Genomic DNA, 19,586 nt, shown 5'->3' with positions numbered 1-19,586 from the left:
CCATAGAAATGAATACAACTTTATATGTCTGTTTAGTGATATAAATCATTGCAAAGAAAGATTTCTTTGTCTGCTAGTGAGAAAAGACTTGTTCAGTTATGAACACGTTATGAACCTGATTTGAGATTCATCTTTTTCTGCAAGTTATGCCATTCACAGGGAACTGAGAAGAGCTGGAAATTCAGTCATATGTGCACTTGACTTGCTTTGTTTCCTTGAATTCATTCATTAAATTGTCTCATTTTCTTTTGTAAAGTGGGAGTGCTGAGAGAGTTGCTTAGTAAAGGCAAAGATATATTGAGATTTCTGGAACATGAGAAGATGTGCTTATTGCCAAATATTAGATTGCTTCATTGCCTTCTATGAAAAAATAACCAGGGTAAAGTCTCAAAGTAAGGAACCTTTTTATGGAGGTACACCCTCTTGGAGACTGACCCTTCTGCCTAAAAGATGAAAGGGCTCACTTCAAACTTACCCCTATTCTAGGGTGGCCCTGCGCCTCCCTGCCAGCTCCAGTTTCTCTCCTGCTAGTGCTTTTCCCTCCCTGAATCAGCTCCCAAAACCTCAATGACCAAAAATGATTCAGCAGAAAAAAAAACCCTGAAAGAGCCTTTGCTTGCTCTCTTTTTGCACTTTATTTTCTGTCTGCTCCAAGGTAGGCTGATCAGCCCCTCCCCATTCCTGTCATCTCCACTGCGGTCTGTCTAGTGTTAATGCCATGGAGAGGCTGCCAGGGAGGTGCGTGCTGAGGGCTGATGTGGTCTAGTATAATTAGCTCAGAGTTTTCTCCTGCTGTGCTGAGGGTCTTATGTATTTGGATGACCCCCGTCTCTTTCACGACCTTGCTCCACAGGAACTGCTGGACTTGCAGGGCTTTGCCAAGTACCAACATAAAAATTCATATTCAAATGAAAACTTAAAATTGTTCTTGTTTCAGTAGTTTGTGTAGATTCTTCCCAGAATTGTTGTCTGATATGAGCACTTATGCTAGTTGGAGAACTAATTTTGGTTACTTTTTCAAAAGTGCTTGTCTGTGTAAGTGAAGAGATCTTGTTATCTGGAATCAGTTCAAAAGGAGTAGACTGAAAAAGTACAGAGCATGATGTATACAGTCTGCTAGTTTTTAGCATTACCTTACTGTTTTTCGCTTTTCTCTGCGCTGTTTGGAGGAGTATTATCATGTCCTGTGATCCCTGGTAGTTATGTAATGATTGTCAGTTTTTCACTGAAAACACAGAAATTTCATATTGTAAAAGAACTCAATGTAATGTTTCTATGCCAAGAAAAGCTGTTAAGGATAAATCTTTAGCTGAATAAAGAAGCTTCCATAAACCTTAGTACAGTTGCTCTGATTTACAGTGTCTAGGATTTGACCCATACTCAACAGTGTATCATGATTCCATCTCTGTGTCATAATTCATGATTAAAAGATAAATTTCTTTTAAATTCTATTCATATTTGGTTTAGAATCACAGACACTAGACTGCCTTGTTTGCTGGCTCTTAGTAGGAATGATAGCCATACCAGCTAAATATGACTGTGAAGCTGTATGTTCTGTATGGCAGTGCTTTTGAAGTTGATAATAGAGCTCTCAACAACTGTCCATGAGAAAACGAAACTATTCAGATCTTGTTTTGGAAGTAATAGGCTGCACATATTATATACTGTTTGCTTGTCTATTATAAATTATTACCAATAACCCTAAGTGGGAAACTGTTACAAAATAAAGCCCTGAGCAAAAATTTACACTGTTTGTGAAGACAAGACTTCTTTATGAATGCAGATCATGTGTTTTATCCTTAAATATAGGAAAAAATGGGTCAGAATGAACTCCACAACAAGGCGCTGTGTATTTCAATGGTAGACACACTGTCTCACAAGTTCTAATAGAATATTTCAGTATTTTAGCTAAGATCACTTGTAAGAGATCTAAGTGAATTTAAATGGTCATGGCAAAAATGTTTAAATTCATTGACAATACTTTTGCATTTACACCCAAGACATTTCAGTTTTGATTTTTGTTTGGGACAGCTTTGTTTGACTGCTCATTTGGTTCATGTGCTGGCTTATGTTTTTCTTGTATTTTGATGTTTTGTAATGTTCCTTGACATTTAAAAATACTAACATGTAAGTTTGAGAACTAAGAAATGTGGAGCAATTCAAGGCCTGGGCTCTATTTGCCTTTACCCTTATGATTTATTCAGCTGTGCATGTTTCCTTCTTGTTAGAGATCAGATATTGTATGCTATAATCTTCCATGAAAATGGGGTAGTTGAGGGTCCTCAGATATTGCAAATTATTTCTTCCCAACAATTTTATGCTACTTTTGTGCCAAACCGAAACCAAAAGACAGGGAAAGTAGTTTCCTTTGCAGTTGCTGCAATCTCAGAGTGCTGTATACAGACTGCATGCTGCTTGATCTCTCCAAGCTCAGTGATGAAATTTTACCTGTGACAATTACTTTTAGTATTCGCTGGTTATTTTCTCTGCCTAGTTCAAATACTTTAATAAATTCCTTTAAAATTCAAAACTTGGTAGAGGTTTCATTTGTGAATCTTGGGAAAGGATAGGAGGTTCAAAGTCTCAAAAAATTGAACTTTAAATTGTTTGTGTTCCTTAATGGCAACTGATTAGCTTAATTAATAGGGGAGAAAATGTTTTACGTTATTTGAATTCTTATAATTTTGTAATTATTTATCATTTGTCTTCATATTTTATATTGAAGTACATGAACATTGAGGGAAAAGGGCCCCATCCACTCCCTCCCAGGAAAACATGCACAGCCCAAGCAGTGGAGGGCTTGGGGGAAAAAAGGGAGAAGTTGCTGCATTATTGTTCTTGGCCATGTTGCCAAACTAGGCTATTTCTGGAGTATTTCCTGGGTAGTTTCAGCTAGGCATAGTATCCTCTGTAGTCTTTTTCTGAACAATGTGCTGCTTCAGACTACCCTGTCCTTTATTCCAGTAGTAGCTTTAGTGCACTGGTAAATGAGGTGGCTCCGGCAGGGGACTGTAAACACATTTTAGGGTTCCCATTGTGCACATAGGTAAGGATCATATTGTTTAAGCCTTAGTTCAAAACAAAGAAATATTGTACACAATGATGCCTTGTAAAAGACTGTTTATAGGAACTCCAGCACAAATCAGTTTCTCAAAGTGGCAGCAAGTAGGACATTTTGTCTAGTTTTGTTTGATAAAATGCTTATGACTTTAAAATTGATTTGGATCATTGCTGCCTTCATTTCTTTCTCTGTTCTACTGACACATACCCCATCTCTCCTCCTGCTTTACTGCTTAGCCTCTTGAACACAATGTTACTGTTGGGAGTATCAGCTAGAGTGTATCAATATTGTAATACAGTGGAAAACTAGGAGCCGTGTTGTATGATAGACAAAAGCAAGCATTAATAACCAGAACCTGTGGGCAGGTTGTAGCAGGAAAGCCCAGGCTTTCGGTGCTGTACCTGAGCTCTTAGGGGTGCAGCACCTGAGACCAGTTGCAGGAGGTGTTCCTGGTTTTGTGGAGCCTGCCTCTTTTTCTTAACCTTTTCTGCAAGGCACACGTAAGCTGCTTACCCTTTACTGCTATTTGTGAATATTTCTTCAGAGAAAAATGTTGTCAAAGACTGATTCTTGGCTTTGCATATTTTACTGTCCTCTCTTCTTTTGTAACTTTGCAGCACTGATGAAACATAAAAATGTGTGTGAAGGTTTATATCAATGAATGTACAAGATCTTTGTGTATGCATTAGCAGTGGCTGCAGTATTGATACAGAAAAGGTAATCCATAACATCACCCAATGATGCAGTTTTTTCAAGAAGAATTTAAGTTTAGCTTTATTTCTGTGAACCAGATGAAAATATTTTTTCAAGTATATATCCTACCTAGGACATTGTTTTATATTTTATAGGATGCCCAGAGCTACTGTAGATACAAAACACAATTTCTGGTTATGAGATCTCTGCATCACCAAAATGCAAATTTCATTCCTGAATATGTAGGCCACTTGCTGAATAACCTAGAGAAATATATGGTGAAGATGTTAGTTCTCATGTATTCAGATTACCCCCTTCAAAGGTTTTCCTCAGGTTTTTAATATCTCCAAAGTCCCAGTTCTGAGGCAGTCTGCAGTTCAGACTTAATTTTCTGTTCTTAGAGTGAAATCATTTAAATAAACAAATAAAAGTGGCACGTCATGTGTAGCTTGTGCCAAAGTACACTGTGTGCCAGGTAGAATTAATTTTTATGAATCCTCACACGTATGAGTTTATAATCATAACAATGCAGACATATATACTTGTCCCTAGCATCTTGGATGCCACTTGCAATACTTTAAACATGCACAGGTAACACCCCATCATGATTCTGACCTGTGGGGTTTTTTTAGTATTTAATGAATCACTTTCTTTAGCTGTTTTTCTTCTTCACTTAATGAAAGCCATATAAATCTTAGTGCTAAAGAGCACTAAGATGTTTGATAGCAAAAATAAAATCCCTCCTCCTTTTCTTTGTGAATAGCCAGATGGATGTGTTTACCCTTTAGAGAAATTTAGATCTGATATTTTTGTTATGTTTTGTTTTCTTCCTGGTAATTATGTTGGCACTTTGTTGATCCCTAGTCGTGTATTATTACAATGTAAGGTGACAATTTGATTGTCTTCAGTTGGAGAAACAAGTAATTTTATATTCACTAAGCTGTCAGGTAACAGTACCTTGTAGTACTAAGAGCTACTGGCAGTGTGGTTTGGCACCTATATTAAAGTGCTTTGAAGCTTGCGTAACCTCTACTGAATCAGAAATATTTTGCCTGCTAGAAATGTTTTTAGGCTGCTTGTGTATGGTTTTTAGTAAAAGTGCAATTCATAACTGAGCTGCAGAGCCACTGTTCTGTGTTACATGGAGGTACTAATTAGGTGGTTTAGTGCAATGGGCTACAGGAGAGCCTGAAATTGATATTTCATTTCACTGTCTGCTGAGGTGCTCTGTTTGACTTAGAAATGAGAATCAGAAATGTGGAGAATGGGAGAGAAATCTGACTGTAGATAAAATATTTCTATTCTGAATTAGGTGGTGCAGAGAAGTGGCACATGACCTTTTGTTTTCACACCTGTAGGATTTAAAATTAACTGTTTAACTCATTAGGTAGAATCTTAAGCACCTCCTGAAAATTAACTGTAGGAGGAAAAAGTTGTAAAAATACTCTGTCTTACCAGTGGAGTATGTAGCTCATAGAGTACTGAGAGGATTTAATGAACCTTTCAGGAACTGATGCCCATCAGGTGTAAGTGTGATCAGGAAGGTTTCTACTTATTAGAACTAGTTCTTAACTAGCTCTGTAAGGGGAAAAATTAAATGTATTCTTGTCTTGTGTAAAGGCTCAACTCAAAGTCTTAGCATACTAAAATGAATTCCTCAGTATTTTTAGGCATTCTTTATCAAAACCATTTATATAATCATTCAGTTAAACAATTAAGTCATTCTAGTCCCCCCAAATATACAAACTAATGACTATTTAGAGCAACCATTGTTTTTTAATTCTATTGTTAAGGGTTGCTTTTATTTACATTGTTTATTTATATTTATACTTGCTTCCTAAAACAACAAATCCCAATAAGGTACTGAGGTATAAATTCATGACATGCTAACTCTTCTTTCCATAGTTATTGGTACAGATAGCTGGAAGTCAGTACTGCCTTTTTTCTTTTTCTTCTTCCAACAGTAAGAAACTGGATATCCAGAGACACATGGTATGGTCATAGGACTTTAAAGTCAGCCATCACTGAGAAGCTAATACCAACCAATTAAACAGAGGTGGTTACGTGATGTAACATTATCAGGAGAAACAATTCATGAGTCAAAGCATTCCAGGGCATATGAGCTCCAGTCCAAAGAACAGTCTCAAGATGTTTAAAAAAAGTGACAGCAATATTGTCAGCTAAATATAAACTACAGAAAATATTAACTACAGTGACTGAAGATGAGCACATCCCGGGTGTTAAATGACTGTGCTTTCACTGCCCTTTACTGCCTTCAAGGAGAGTTCACCTTAGGCATTTTTGGTGAAAGCTTCTGTTAGTGAATAAAGAGAGTGGAACTTTGAACCTACTAGAAAGGTAGCTTGTATTTTGGAATTTTGTGAATCCAAATAAACACTTGGGATTTTCACTGAAAAGTCAGCAGGGGCTGCAAGGCTGTTCTGCTGCACCCACTTCAATGTTTTTGACAACTAGATGAATAGACAGGAATGTGTTCCTTAATCCTAATATTTCACTGTGCCTGCATGGCTGAGAAAGGTTTTAAAAACAATTCCAAGGAGTTGTTTAGCTCTCACATTGTTTGATTGCAAATAAGAAGAAATACCATAAAAATTTTTCCAAACCCCTCTGAGCGTTGTGGAAGTCTGAATCTGAAGTGAACCTTTGTGTTATGGATTCCTATCTATTAGCAGAAGTATAATTTGTCTATATTGGAAAAGCAAATGCAGAAATAGCTGAGTGTGTATCTTGGAAGCCGTGGGTGTATTGCTTAGCCTGATGCTTATTTCAGCTAGAGATTTGGGTGCTCAGTGATATAGCTGTCATTTCTCAAATCGTATGTTCTTCCGTCCCTCCTCTCCACTCCACCACTTTTATTTTCCTGCAGCTATCATAAAGTCTCCAATCTCACACTGCTGTTTATGATCTATATGTAACTAACTGCAAAATGAAGCCAGGGAAGAGCTTGAGGGAGTTAAGCTGATCGGCCTAAGGCCTTGTTGTGTCTCAGAGCCAGGAACAGAAACTGGGAGAATCCCTCCATTGCTGCCTAGTCAGTTTATACAGGGTTTGTGTATGGTGATCCAGGTTGGGGTGTGGGGCCCTAGAAGAATGGAATCTTTAACTGCTCATTTGTGGTACTAAGGTTCCTTGAAAACAGATATAAGATTTCATAATTTTAGGAAATAACTGTTTATTCAGCAATGGCAGACAGATTACAGCATTAGATTTACATGACTAACATTACAGAGTTATACCTACAGGACATTGTTTGGCTATTGGCAAAGTGTTTTCATTTGTCTTTAAGTCTATCTGAACACTGCTGTAATCAGTAGCTTTACACAGCCAAAACAAAGACCACTTTTCCTGAAAGTTTAAACTACACTAAACTGGTTTACAGCTAGAAATAAGTAACTTGTTCCAGTAACTTTTATGCAACTCTGCCAGTATATCCCATTCTGTATCAGGCCTGTACTTTTATAGGTGAACTTGACCTGTGAAGTAGATTGCATTAAGGATGCCTTTGAGTTTCAGAATTTTTTTGAGGATCTTATGAGAGACACAGGGCCACAAAGTGATGAGGTGTGCAATGGGTATAAATGAGGAGGATACTGTGGTCCATGCAGGCAAAGAGTATACAATGCAGTTAATTTATCCCAAAGCTGAGTGTTGATTTGTAAGGGTCCTTTAAGGCACATTTAATATTGTGACAGAAGTATACACATTTGTTATTCTTTTAGGTATAGAGGGCTAAGATGCTGAATTTTACTTTTCATGAACACCAGGTTAGCATAAAAAAATAGAAGGAAATATTTTAAAAGTTATGAGTACTTCTAAAAATGATTTCTTTTAATTTATTTAGTTCTGGAGTCACCAAAGCACTTAGACATGTGCTTAACTATTTGAAACTGAGTAGTCCAATTTGAAACTAGTGGACTGCTTGCATACTTGCAGTTAATCATGCACTTAAGTACTTTAATCTGGCACTTTGGGGAAAAGGAATGGAGACTGTTCATAAAAGCTCTGTAAACGAATGTATGTCTAATCTAATCTGATTCCAATCTACTGTTGGAGCTGTAGACCTGGGTTATGTCTGTACTGCAGACACTAAAGCAGAATGAATTAGTCCATCTGAGTCCCATGCTACTGTAGTTGGAGTGCTATCAGAAACGATCTTGTTTAAAATTAGTTTGAATATCTCAGCATTACAAAGCAGTCATTTATGTGGCTGCAGTGTAGACATGCCTTTAGGTTTATGAATGCTTCGTGAGGGTGGAGCAGAGCAGAAGCTAGAGTCTCCAGCCAGCTACAAGTCTACTTGTCATATATCTCATTGTTATTGCTGAGTTTGTCTTTTTTTTTTTCTTCTTTTTTTTTTGGATTAGTGTTGAGCTATGACGTTATTATTATCTGTGTTAATACTTTGTGACTTGGTTTTGAAGTGCCCAGCAGCTAAAACTCCAAGTCTAGCCATAATTACTAGTGTAACATTTAATCATTTGAGCAGTCAGCAAGGATGGAAGAATTTAGCCTTAGGAAGTCTTTCATGTCAGGAATATAATCTAATTGTTTCAAAAAAGAGGATATACATTGCTAGAAGAATTTGAGGCTATAGAAGAGCCTTAATCAATGAGTATTATTATTTGTACTTATACACACTATCTGCAGGAAAAAAGGAAAACATTTTGAGAATCTGACGGGCAGTCTTCATTAGGAGAGAGAGAATTTTGGTTTGGGATTAAAATAAAAATCCATGTCAGATATGTGGAGAATGGAGCTATTTGGGATTGTGCATAGTTATATGTAGGTAAGAACCCTTTAGTTTAATTTAAGCTTTACTATCACAGTGTTGAGGCTGACTGAATCTGGGGTTCGATTCCTCAGCTTTATTGAGGTTTTGATCCTATTCTTTTTCTGTCTTGGTTTCAGAATGAGATAGAATATATTCTAGTTTTGGAAAATACAAATAAAGATTTATTTATTTCTTCAAAGTTGAGTAGGTGATAGGACTTCAGATAATTAGAGTCTTTTCCAACTCCTTTTTTTCCATATCCATTAGGTATATTTTCCACCTTTAGTGATTGCTGTGTTCAGCTAATCTGTCAATTTAACCAAAGCAACAATTTCACAATGTAGTTTTCTTTCTGATTGTGTGCTGTGTAATCAATATACTGATATAATGTGAGTGTAATTTCCTCTCTTATTTTATCTCCACTGCACAGTATTATAAATAAACAGCTAAAAAAGAAAAAAGAAAGAAAAGCACCAAACAAATCTGTTGCATCTTCTTTTAAGATTGTACCACTGTAGACACTTGTTCTAGTAAAGTAGAATTGGACCCACTTGATTGCATTTAAATTTTTCATGCTTCAGCAGTTTGTCTGGGAGCACAGTAAAGAAAACCCCCCGAGCGAGGATAGCTTAGAATAATAGAACTTGATTTTGTGTATTATAGCGGCACCATTTGCGCTGCTGTAGTTAGGGTTGTGTCAGCACTTCCATTATAAACCCCTGTTTGCAGGGGTTATAACTAGGGAGATATTTTTTATCAGAAACTTTTTTGAAAATCATTTGAGTGAATTTGATTGATAGTGAGTGAAAAAATAAAATAAATTACAATGGAAATTAGTAAATTTCTGATACTTTTTACAAACCTTATTTATTGTGAATATTGATTTTGATTTTTTCTTTTGCTTTTCTCACCAAGGATTTTAGCAAATGCATTTTTCATATTTTAAATGTAAAATTGGGAAGTTATTATGGCTTAAAATTTGGCTGCTATTCATACTCTCATTTTAAACATTTAAACATTTTAACACAACAACCTGTTACATGGTTCAGTGTTAACATAAACATACTCTACATAAAAGGGCCAGATTCTTCTTCCTTTGAATTTGATGAGACCTTAGAGGTTTTCACTGAACTCTGTCTTTGGACCTGATGGAGTTCTGTGTGCAAAATTGTCCTATTTAAATGAAAACGAACTAGTAATGAGTAAAAACCTCCGTGAAGTAATTGCCTGAATAATACCCAGTTGTAGAGTTTATATTCACTCTGTTTTTCAGATTATAAACCCAGGAAAAATCAATATTTCGTGCATAACCTGGCACCTCAGAAGACATGTAGACATGAGGTATATTGATTGAGTTAATGATTGTGCTGGAAAAAGAAGGTGGAGGCCTTCATCTGGTAGGGTCCTACATCTCTGTCCCTTTTACCCCAATGTTTAAAATCTAGCAACCAAAAATCTGGAAGGTACATTAAGTGTTGATCTCTGACTGTACTTAGTGTTCTAAATCATGCCAACAAAGGTTTAGTGGAAAATAGAAGCAAAACACACCATTTTTAAAATGTCATGAGAAGACCGAGTCCCTTGGAGGCCTGCTCAAGCTTGCCGTTCTCTTCAGGCTTCAGGACTACAGTAACTGAGTAAAGTTCAGTATGAAAATGTGTCTGCCCATAATACAACAGTGAACAAAAGGTATGGGTGGAGCTGGAAAGCATTTGAATCCTGCTCTTGGTCCATTCTTAGTCTAGTACAGAAAAAAGTTGGTGGGCATGACCTGAGATAATTAGCAAATGCTACTTTGTCAATATAATTTCATTTTTAAAGTTAACAGAGTCCCATTTTCTCCATGTAATCAACTTAAATAACAGAACATGAATAGAGATTTTTATTTAATTTTGTTTAAAACATCATAAATAAGAGGAAAGCACATTAGTGTGTATGGCAAAGGAAAAGTGTTTCCTCTGCAGGGCATTACCAGTAGATAGCTTTACTTGAATGGTCACTTGAGGAAACACCAAAAGCCTGTTTATGAAATAGAGGTGAAGCCTTTCTAGACTAATTATATTCAGCATGTAATTTCTAAACTTCAGTCTGAATTTTGATTTTCAATTAACATTCCCAATTTGAAGATAATTTTCTATTTAATGTAATTGCAGGAAATAATTTATTGGCTGATTAAGACTGAGGGCCCAGCCTTCCTTAAGAAAACAGTCCCTAACAAACCAGCCTTTAAAGCCAACTCAGAGCTTTGGACAGATTCAGCCTATTTTTGCAGCTGCAGAGTTGTGTTTAATTAGGATTGTGCACTATTATTCATTGGTGCAGTTTGTAGTTAAAATTATTCTTAGGAGACATTTTCATTTCTGGTTTTGTGTCATGATTAATTTATGGTGAAGAAACAGCCCTAGCTATAGCTTTTCACAGAAGCTCGTGCAGTTTCAAACAGGAATGAGATCTGTTGCAAAGGTGAAAGAAAGAAAAATCCTTTATTGTGACTTACGGGTTTCATGTCTGACTTTCAAATTGCATAGAGCACTGACTTATATTTTCATGTGAGCGATTACATTAACATGACTGTTTTAATGAGAAAAGGAGAAATAAACCCTTTATTTTATCTTGGATCATAGTAATTATGAACCAGAACCTTTTGAAGTCCGTACAATAATGCTGGTTGCTGACCTCTTGGCATATTCTCTGTAGCATCAACACAAATTCTTTAGTGTAGTGAGAATGTAATACACGGTTTAAATTCCTCAGCTATGCTTATTGGCAACATTAATATTAGACTCCCACTTACACTTGGGCTCTCCTAAAGAAAACACAAACCCTTTTTTCCCCACCAGTATCGAGTTTAAGAGGCAGGATTATCTCTATTTACAGAGTAGTTATTCTAAATAGGTATCAGTGTTTTAATATGTTTCGAAGCACTTCAAAGCTTGTAATACTTTCATATAGTAGTGTACATAATTAGATTAGTTGATCCTATATTAATTTTTTTTTCTCACTGTAGGATAGTAAATCTGAACTCCCTCATTAATTGTGAGAAATTTAGCATTAGCTGTTAAATCCTATGTGAAACACGGGCTGCTACATAAAAACTACTGTTTAAATTGGAATTAACTTAATTATTTTTCTTTGCACTTGATATTTCCTTCACTGTAATATTCATGAAAGCATGTGACAGATTTGTAAATTTAACTGTTAGTCTCAGATTTCCAGACCCTTTAATCAGTATTTATTTGTCTGTAGAAACAGTACTAGCAAGTTAATGATTTGCTAATTTGAAAAATGCTCATGTGGTTTCCCATGTTAACTGATTTGTGCATTTTTAAAGAAATGGTATGAAATCAATTATTGTTAAAAAGCAATTAAGGTGAAGATCTTATTCCTTAGTCTCACAGCCATTTCAGTGTCAAGGCTATTCTAAAGCTACTAAAACCTGAGAAAACAGCTAATATATTCTATATGTCTTCTTTTAGGTTTATTAGTGATTGTTTTAACAGTTGCAGTTAATCTTATTAGAAATTTTAAACAAAGTGTTTTCAGATTTTGAGTTGAAGTCGGTTATATTTTCATCTAAGTGCAGAAACTGTGGTAAAAGCTGTGTTTGCATATGAGATGGTAGTAAGAGGCCATTATTAGGAAAAGACATTTAACATAAATCAATGCATTTATTCATTACACTTTTAAGTCATTTAAAGTAATTTGTTGAGCTGTATCCTGTACTCGATGCCTAATATGAAATGAAACATAATTATTTTAGATTTTTTAGTTCAAACTGAAAAGTTTACTCAGATATTATCCATCCATTCAATAAACTCTCCAGTATTTAGAACACTTTTCACATGAACATCTCTAAACACTTTCCAAAAGGTAGACTGGGGTAAAAATTGAAACATGTTAAGAGCAGATACAGTTATAAGCTAACAGCAAAAGAACTTACTTAGCAGAATTTGAATTAGATTTAAAAATTCTTGTCTGTGTATAAAATGTCTTCTGCTTGTAAGGAATGAGGCTAGGAAAGCATGATGGGCTCTGTCATTTAAATGTTTGCCTTTAACCTTCAGATTGCTCATGGGAGTAAGAGTTTAAAGACTTGAACTCTTAGTCAAAATAAACATAAAAATACCAATAAAATAATAATTTTCTTATGACTGGAGAAAATGTTATTGTTTGACAACTCTGAATGACTAGATTGACGTCTTATACTCAACTCTGACCTTGACTTGACATCAATGAATAGTTTATCTCAGTGTTTTGGATCCAGATCCTCCAAACCCATACTTTAAAGATTATTTTTTTGTGATTAGTTTTTAACTGTTGTAGGCATGTGTGGTGTGTTCAGACAACTGTTTTGAGCTGGATTTTTTTTCCCCACCTCTTAACACCAAACTTTTCTTTTTGTCTACTTTTCTTGTTTTGTAGAAGAATGTCTTCCAAGCAGGCTACCTCTCCATTTGCGTGTGCAGCTGATGGAGAGGAAACAATGACCCAGGACTTAGCATCACGAGACAAGGAAGAGGGCAACAGTGATCAGCATGCGACCTCTCATCTGCCTCTACATAATGTAATGCACAACAAACCTCATTCTGAGGAGCTACCAACTCTGGTCACAACCATCCAACAAGATCCTGAGTGGGATGGAGTCATCTCAGCCCAACACAGAATGGTGAGTTTCACAGTTCTCACAATGGCTTTCTAAGTTAGTGTTGTAAAAGACTGCTCAATTCCATTTTGAAGGACGTATTCAGTACAATCCTTCATGAGTGTAAAGCTTTTTAAATGTTAAAGTGTCAGTGTTACTAATAGATCAACATCAATATGATGTAATTGTAAATTACAATTGTATAATCTTCTTAAGTATACAGGTCTGTATGAATGAGGTCATTTGATGAGTTCACCTTCAGAAAGGAAATGCATCTATTTATCATGTTTTCACTCATACCTTGATTTATGTCATAACCTCTCCAGCTCATATATTCAAGCATTAATTTCTGACAGGAGGATATAGCTCACAACTGGTTGTCATCTGCAAAGTGTTGTGCTGAAGGAAGAAACTTCAATGTATTTTTTCACTTGTCACTCAGAAATGAACCCACCAAATCTAGAATATTATAGCTTTACACCACAACAAAGAAGCTGACATCTTAGGTGACACACACATGCTGCTGTACTTACAGGACATTATAACTTTTTGTGAGCAGAAAGGTGTTTATGAGTAACTGTGTCATGGTCTTCTGCTCTAGATCACCAGCTTGTATACAGGTAATGTTAGCCATGATCAGAATTATTACCTGTATTCTCATTAGTAGCCTAGATAAAATTATTTTGCAGTTGTAATTCTGTGTCTGCATCCTCCAAACTCTGCAATAAGTGAGAAGACTGTGCGAAGACTGCATGGGCAGAGTATCTTCATCAATGTGTTTTCCTTGCGTATGTTCCTCAGAAGCAGGATTAAGGTACGTGGAGCAGCCAGGTGTTCTGTAAATTTAGAACATCATAATTCCAGGCTCTCCATGAAGTCATTTTCACAGACATTAAACTCACACAGTTAGTTCAAAAAAGAATGCCCTGCATTTTCATAATTTTTTCCCCTGTATTTTTATTAAATGTCTGTGAGGGATTCTTTTTTCAGCAAGTTTTCTTTTTTTCTAATGTCTTATCTAAGAAGGTAAAACATAAACTGTTAACAATTACTTTAAAGAAAAATTGTTATAGATTAGTTGTTTGACAAGGCAAGTTGTAGGTTGCATATATGGTTTCTATGCAGAATTCTTACATGGAAGGGTCACTATTTTGCCCAAGTCATGTGATAAACACACCAGAATAATTTTAGGGTTATCAGGATCATTTCTCTGTTATCAGGAGGCCAAGTTGTATGCAGGCTAGAAAGAACTGTTCAAGTTTGTTAATGGAAAAAGGAAATCTATGGATTTATCAGGTGTTTTCCTATTCATTCAGAGAAGCATGTGCACTCTGGGAATTTTGGTCTTAAGACACCAAAAACATTGGTAAAATGATTCTATATCCAGAGAGAAAGGAACATATCCAGAGAGAAAGGAACTTCTAGCCTACAGGAGTCTGACAAAGCATTTGGTTTTGGTTCAAGCTGTTCCTTGGACCTGGAGTAACACTTAAGCTGAAATGATAGAATCTCCTGCAGTATGGTCCGTTGTACTCATTTGTATTGTTCTGAAGTGGGCAACAGAGTGCAATCTCTGTTTTCTTTCTTAATACTGCATTAGCATGTCAACACTTGGACATGGCATGAATCAATACCCAGCTTATCATGTTTCAGAACAGGTGCATAAACTTTGCTTGAGTGACTTAGCACACTGGTTTTCCTCTCTCCTTTTCTTCAGTAAATATTCCATCATATATGTAGATGAACATCCTGAAAATCATTAGGAGTTTCCACAATTCCCTTGGGTTAAATCTGGCGGTGGATGTATGCTATCTTTATTTAGGTAGCTCTCAGCTAAACCAAACAGATTTTTTTTTTTTTTTTGCCTAGCTCAAAGCTGGGTATAATTTACAAGGCTTGGCTAGCAGTGCTGCTTGGTTGCAGTTTGAGAGTTCTAAAATGTACAGAGTGAGGTTTCAGTGTCGTTACAATTTAGGTGAGTTTGATGCCTACTTAGATCACAACAGTGAGTTGGACAAAATATTGTTTTTCTCTTTAAGGGACTGTCATTTAGGGTAACTTGTTTGATTTTATTTTTATTTCCTTCATGAGCAAACCTTTGACCCTCAATTAATTACATAAGGTTTCTCTGAAATACAGCTGTTTCCAGGCAGGCATCAATATTGCTAGGAAAGAATTCAGAGGTGCCTGCAATTTTCCCAATGAAGGCAATTGCATTCTCTTTCAAGAGAGGAGTTTCTTTCCAGAAAGACAAATTCCAGAAGGTGGATTGGGCAATTTTGAGATAGGTGCTGTGGTGGTGACCACTTTTCTACTTAATAAAACCAAATTCCCAGAAGGCAAGCACATTCCAACCTTTCCCAGACGAATCCTTTCAAAGCAGATTTGCAGAAGCACCTGCTCATACTGGTTACATTGAAAGTAAAGACAGTAGTGCTGTCATTAAAATGCATCAATAATGTGTGTTGTCTGGTTATAAGATAGTAAATTCAAAGAATGCTCTGTTGACATACGGGGAGGAAAAAATTCTCTTTTATGTGGTATCTAATTAAGGACACAATCCTTTGTGCCCTTAAAACTACTAAGGAGTTCACTGGAATTTGTGAGAGTGCACCCTGTGCATTGTAACATGCTTACAAGAGCTACACAGATCTTAAGCGAAAGAAAGATACCATAGCAGAGCAATTTAACTGAAAAAAAAAGGTTGAGGTTTTCTCCAACATTTAGGGCATGCAACACTTTCTGTAATATAAGATACCTTTAAACTACATTGTGTATTATCATAAAAAACCCCACACTAGCTAGAAATGTTTTCAAACTTTCACTCCCTTCTGATATCAGGCATTGCTTTCCACTGAGTCCTTTGTGTATTCTGAATGTCTGGAAGCCAAAATATTTTGTTTTAACTCCCACTCTATAGTATTTCCCAGCTGTGTACTTATATGGTGTAATAAAAGGATTTAACAAATGGGAAATAGCAGCTGCATTTGGAAATTCCCTTTGTGCTCCCTCTTCATTTGACAGATTCAGCAATGTGTAACAACTGTAACGTCAGACCTGTAATGACTTACATTGCGAGTATCGTATCACCAGCCAATTTGATGTTACAGTAGGCAGAAAACTGAAAGATTTCTGTAATTTCATATTGCTGAGTTGGAAAGATTTTACATAAATGTCGAACTGTAACTCACATAAGAATGCCTGGCCATGGGTATTTAATGCTGCGTATACTTCTAGGAAATAAAATCTATTATAGGGTAAGAACATCACTGGTTGCTGTAGTAAACTGTGGGAAGAGGGCAAAGTGGTAGTAAGATAATGAGGAAAGTACCCAGCTTTCTCCCATGGAGAGTGAGTGGCAGGCAAGGAACAGTCAGGTTTTTAGATTGCATCCAAAACCTGGCTCTCTTGGAGCAATAGAGAGAGTGAATCAGGGGGGAAAGACAGCAATGCTTATTTTTGCTAAATTTAATAGTAACTGAATTGGTGTATGCCAGTAATTGATTCCCATTTCTTTACGTATTTACTCTTAAATCTTAATTTGTGCTTTGTTCACTGGTGAACCAGAAATGGTCCCCTGATTCATATAGAGCCCCTTACAGTTTGTGAGGTATACTATGAAGTGTTAGGAGAAAGCAGTGCTACCAAAATGCAAAACTGGATGACCAAGCTGGCGTGATCTTTGAGGAGTGGGATGGTGTATTCCTGTGGCTGTGAATGCTAGTTCTGGGCCTTGCGAGCAAATTTGATCAACGTTAACTTAGTGAAATATGGAATCTTTCTCAAAATCACAGAATTACCCTCCGTTGCCTGCTCCCAACAGTAACAAGAAGAGAGGGGCAAATTCTATTCCAAATCCCAATATAACAATTTGGTAACAGGCAGGATTTGTGTACAACTTGCAGGCACTGTACCATAACTACACATGATGATAGATCACTGTGATGGTCACAGTAATCTTTTCCTTGCCTACCACTGTAGAGGGTATACAGACAGCATGTGCATGCACAGAATGAGGGCATCCACATCCCTTTGCTCTGCTCTTCCTTGTAATGATGCAGTGAGAGTGTTACAGGGAACCACAGCACCGTCTCAGGTCTAGAGGATGAGTGCTATTTCCTTTTGATGAGAACCAAACACATAGGTACATATATATACACACACATATTCCCACAAATACAAGTTGATTTCCTCCAAATATATGCTCTGTTTCCCTGTACATTTTGTAACATCACTCAGAGGCGCCTTGGATTTAGAAATGAAATGTATCTCACTGGATTTTATCTCAAATGGCAACATTTCATAGTTAATGTCAAGTCTCTGTGTTTTGTTGACTTCTTGCCAAAAGAATGCAAGGCTTCCTACCCTTCCACTCTGGCTGCATGCAGGTCTCAGCAGTACTGATAGATTTGTATATGCAGCAGGAAAAGTGAAGATCTCTTAATGCCATGTGTATTTTCTCCTTTTAAAATAATTTTATAGCACCAAGTATCAAATGTAACTTTATATAGCTTTAGCAAAACTGCTGCTATCAGAAAGGCAGAAATAGGTGGTATCCTGAAGGTTTTAATGTTTCAGTGCGCCCTGTCTTTACATAAAGCAAGCACAATCCTGTTGCTCCATGTTCTCCTGATTAACTTCCCCTGTTGAAAGTTCTTCCCATTAAGAAAAATAAACTCAGGTTTGTGGGAAAGATCACTGTAAAATGTTTGCACATGGTAAACACGGTGAATTTGTTGTTATATAAATTCATGACTGCAAATTCTCAAAAGTTATAGATACAATTACATGTTTCCAGATTGTATTTTTAGTTCATTTACAGGCTGGATCTGAGCATATAAAATGCATCAAATATAAATGCCCTGAACTCTGGCAATTCTGTATCTGCTAAATTGCTCATGCAGCTGTTATTTACATGTAGAAATCTGAGTTTTGTAATGATTGAAAGCAATTCTACTATGCTTGTGATATCATTTCTGCATGCCAGGTAGTGCATCAGAATTTTTATCTAACTAAAGAGATAAATACCCTCATATGTAATTACATGGGTTCAAAGTTTTGGCTGAAACCAAAGGGTGTGAAAAAGCAGATGATATGATATTTTATTTTTCCATAAAATAGGTTTCTATGAGATATATATATTGCAGAAAAGAGAGATTTTTTTTCCCAAGCATGTTGTTTTGATTTGAGAAGCATCAGCTTTGTGCTCAACTTCACTTTATTAGGACTGCCGACAACTATAATGTTAAGCACATCTCTAAAGGTTTCAAAGGCCAAGGACTTAGTTTTACTAGCTTTAGTATAAAAAGATGTTTACATTTCATATTAAAAATAATAAAAGGATTCCCTTAAAGTGTACAGGATAATGTGCTTAATGGGGGTGGTGAAATACAGAATTGACTTTATTTGCAGAAGAATCAAATAATTATTCTTTTTGGCATGCCTGTTGTACTTCCACTATTATTTTCATTTTGATACTATAATTTTTTTTTTCCAAATGCATGGTTTATTTTAAACCTTTCCTTATATTCTAGGGTGAACTGTGGTTAAATAAAATTAGTTGTCACCTGAATTCCTCACAAAAGACTTGCAGTATGTTCATTTAAACCTGTACTCATTTTATTTCTTTCTCTTATTTTACCATTTCCTATTATTTACATTGTATAAAAAGTTATTAATTCACTTCTGTTTATTGACATTATTTTTTTTCAAAAGTAGAAGCATTTAAATGCTCTAAATTGTAAAATATTTTTTTTTCTTTGGGCAAGAAGGAATCAGGTATGCATGCTGATTAACACACTCCAGTCATTAACATGTGATTATGTGGGCTGCATATTGAGCACCTGCCAAAAGATAAAATCCAGCACTTTACTACATCTGTGCAAGGACTTTTTGCATTTCTTTTGTACTTTGACAGCTCAAGAAAAAACAGACTTTGCTATCTTTGTTCAGCATAATAAAACTATGTATATAAGATGTCTTCATGGAGAAAGGAAAGATACTACATGTATTTATTTTAATATTTGAGGCCATGAAAAATCCAGGGACTGAGACTTACACAGCACCAAGTGTAATATGAATCTCCTAATGTACTCTATCACTGACATTCATATACAGTTTACAACATTCCTGCATGTTTATAAGGATTATCTGTTCTGGGTTTCAGCCAATGTTATTGTAATTCACAACAGTTTTATGTGATACCTTTACGTCTCATAAATGTCTTGTTTTTATTTCAATCTTCCAATGGTTTCATCAGTGTTTACCTTAAAGAAATACAAGTACTCTATTCAGTAGGCTGGTTTCCTGCATTCATTCCTCTGCAAATGCTAAAAGGGAAACATAAAGCATGTAATACATGTCATGCAACTATATACAGAGAAGGATTTCCGTGTGCA

General features: G+C 36.0%; 1 protein-coding gene across 9 annotated transcripts in view; it reads left to right on the top strand.

The window, feature by feature from the left end:
* The window catches only part of SOX6 (SRY-box transcription factor 6), a 356,106-nt gene that overhangs the window by 131,561 nt on the left and 204,959 nt on the right, over window positions 1-19,586 (top strand). For all 9 annotated transcript variants that reach the window (XM_054171552.1, XM_054171551.1, XM_054171548.1 and 6 more), the window contains one exon: window positions 12,969-13,212. In XM_054171552.1, coding sequence (XP_054027527.1) covers window positions 12,973-13,212 — 240 coding nt within the window. In that variant the 5' untranslated portion in view covers window positions 12,969-12,972. The remainder of the gene's footprint in view (window positions 1-12,968; window positions 13,213-19,586) is intronic.

The sequence above is a fragment of the Dryobates pubescens genome, chromosome 22 (assembly GCF_014839835.1).
Source record: "Dryobates pubescens isolate bDryPub1 chromosome 22, bDryPub1.pri, whole genome shotgun sequence".
Classification (NCBI taxonomy): Eukaryota; Metazoa; Chordata; class Aves; order Piciformes; family Picidae; genus Dryobates; species Dryobates pubescens.
Note: the sequence above shows the minus strand (reverse complement) of the source record. Positions and strands in the feature narration are given on the sequence as shown.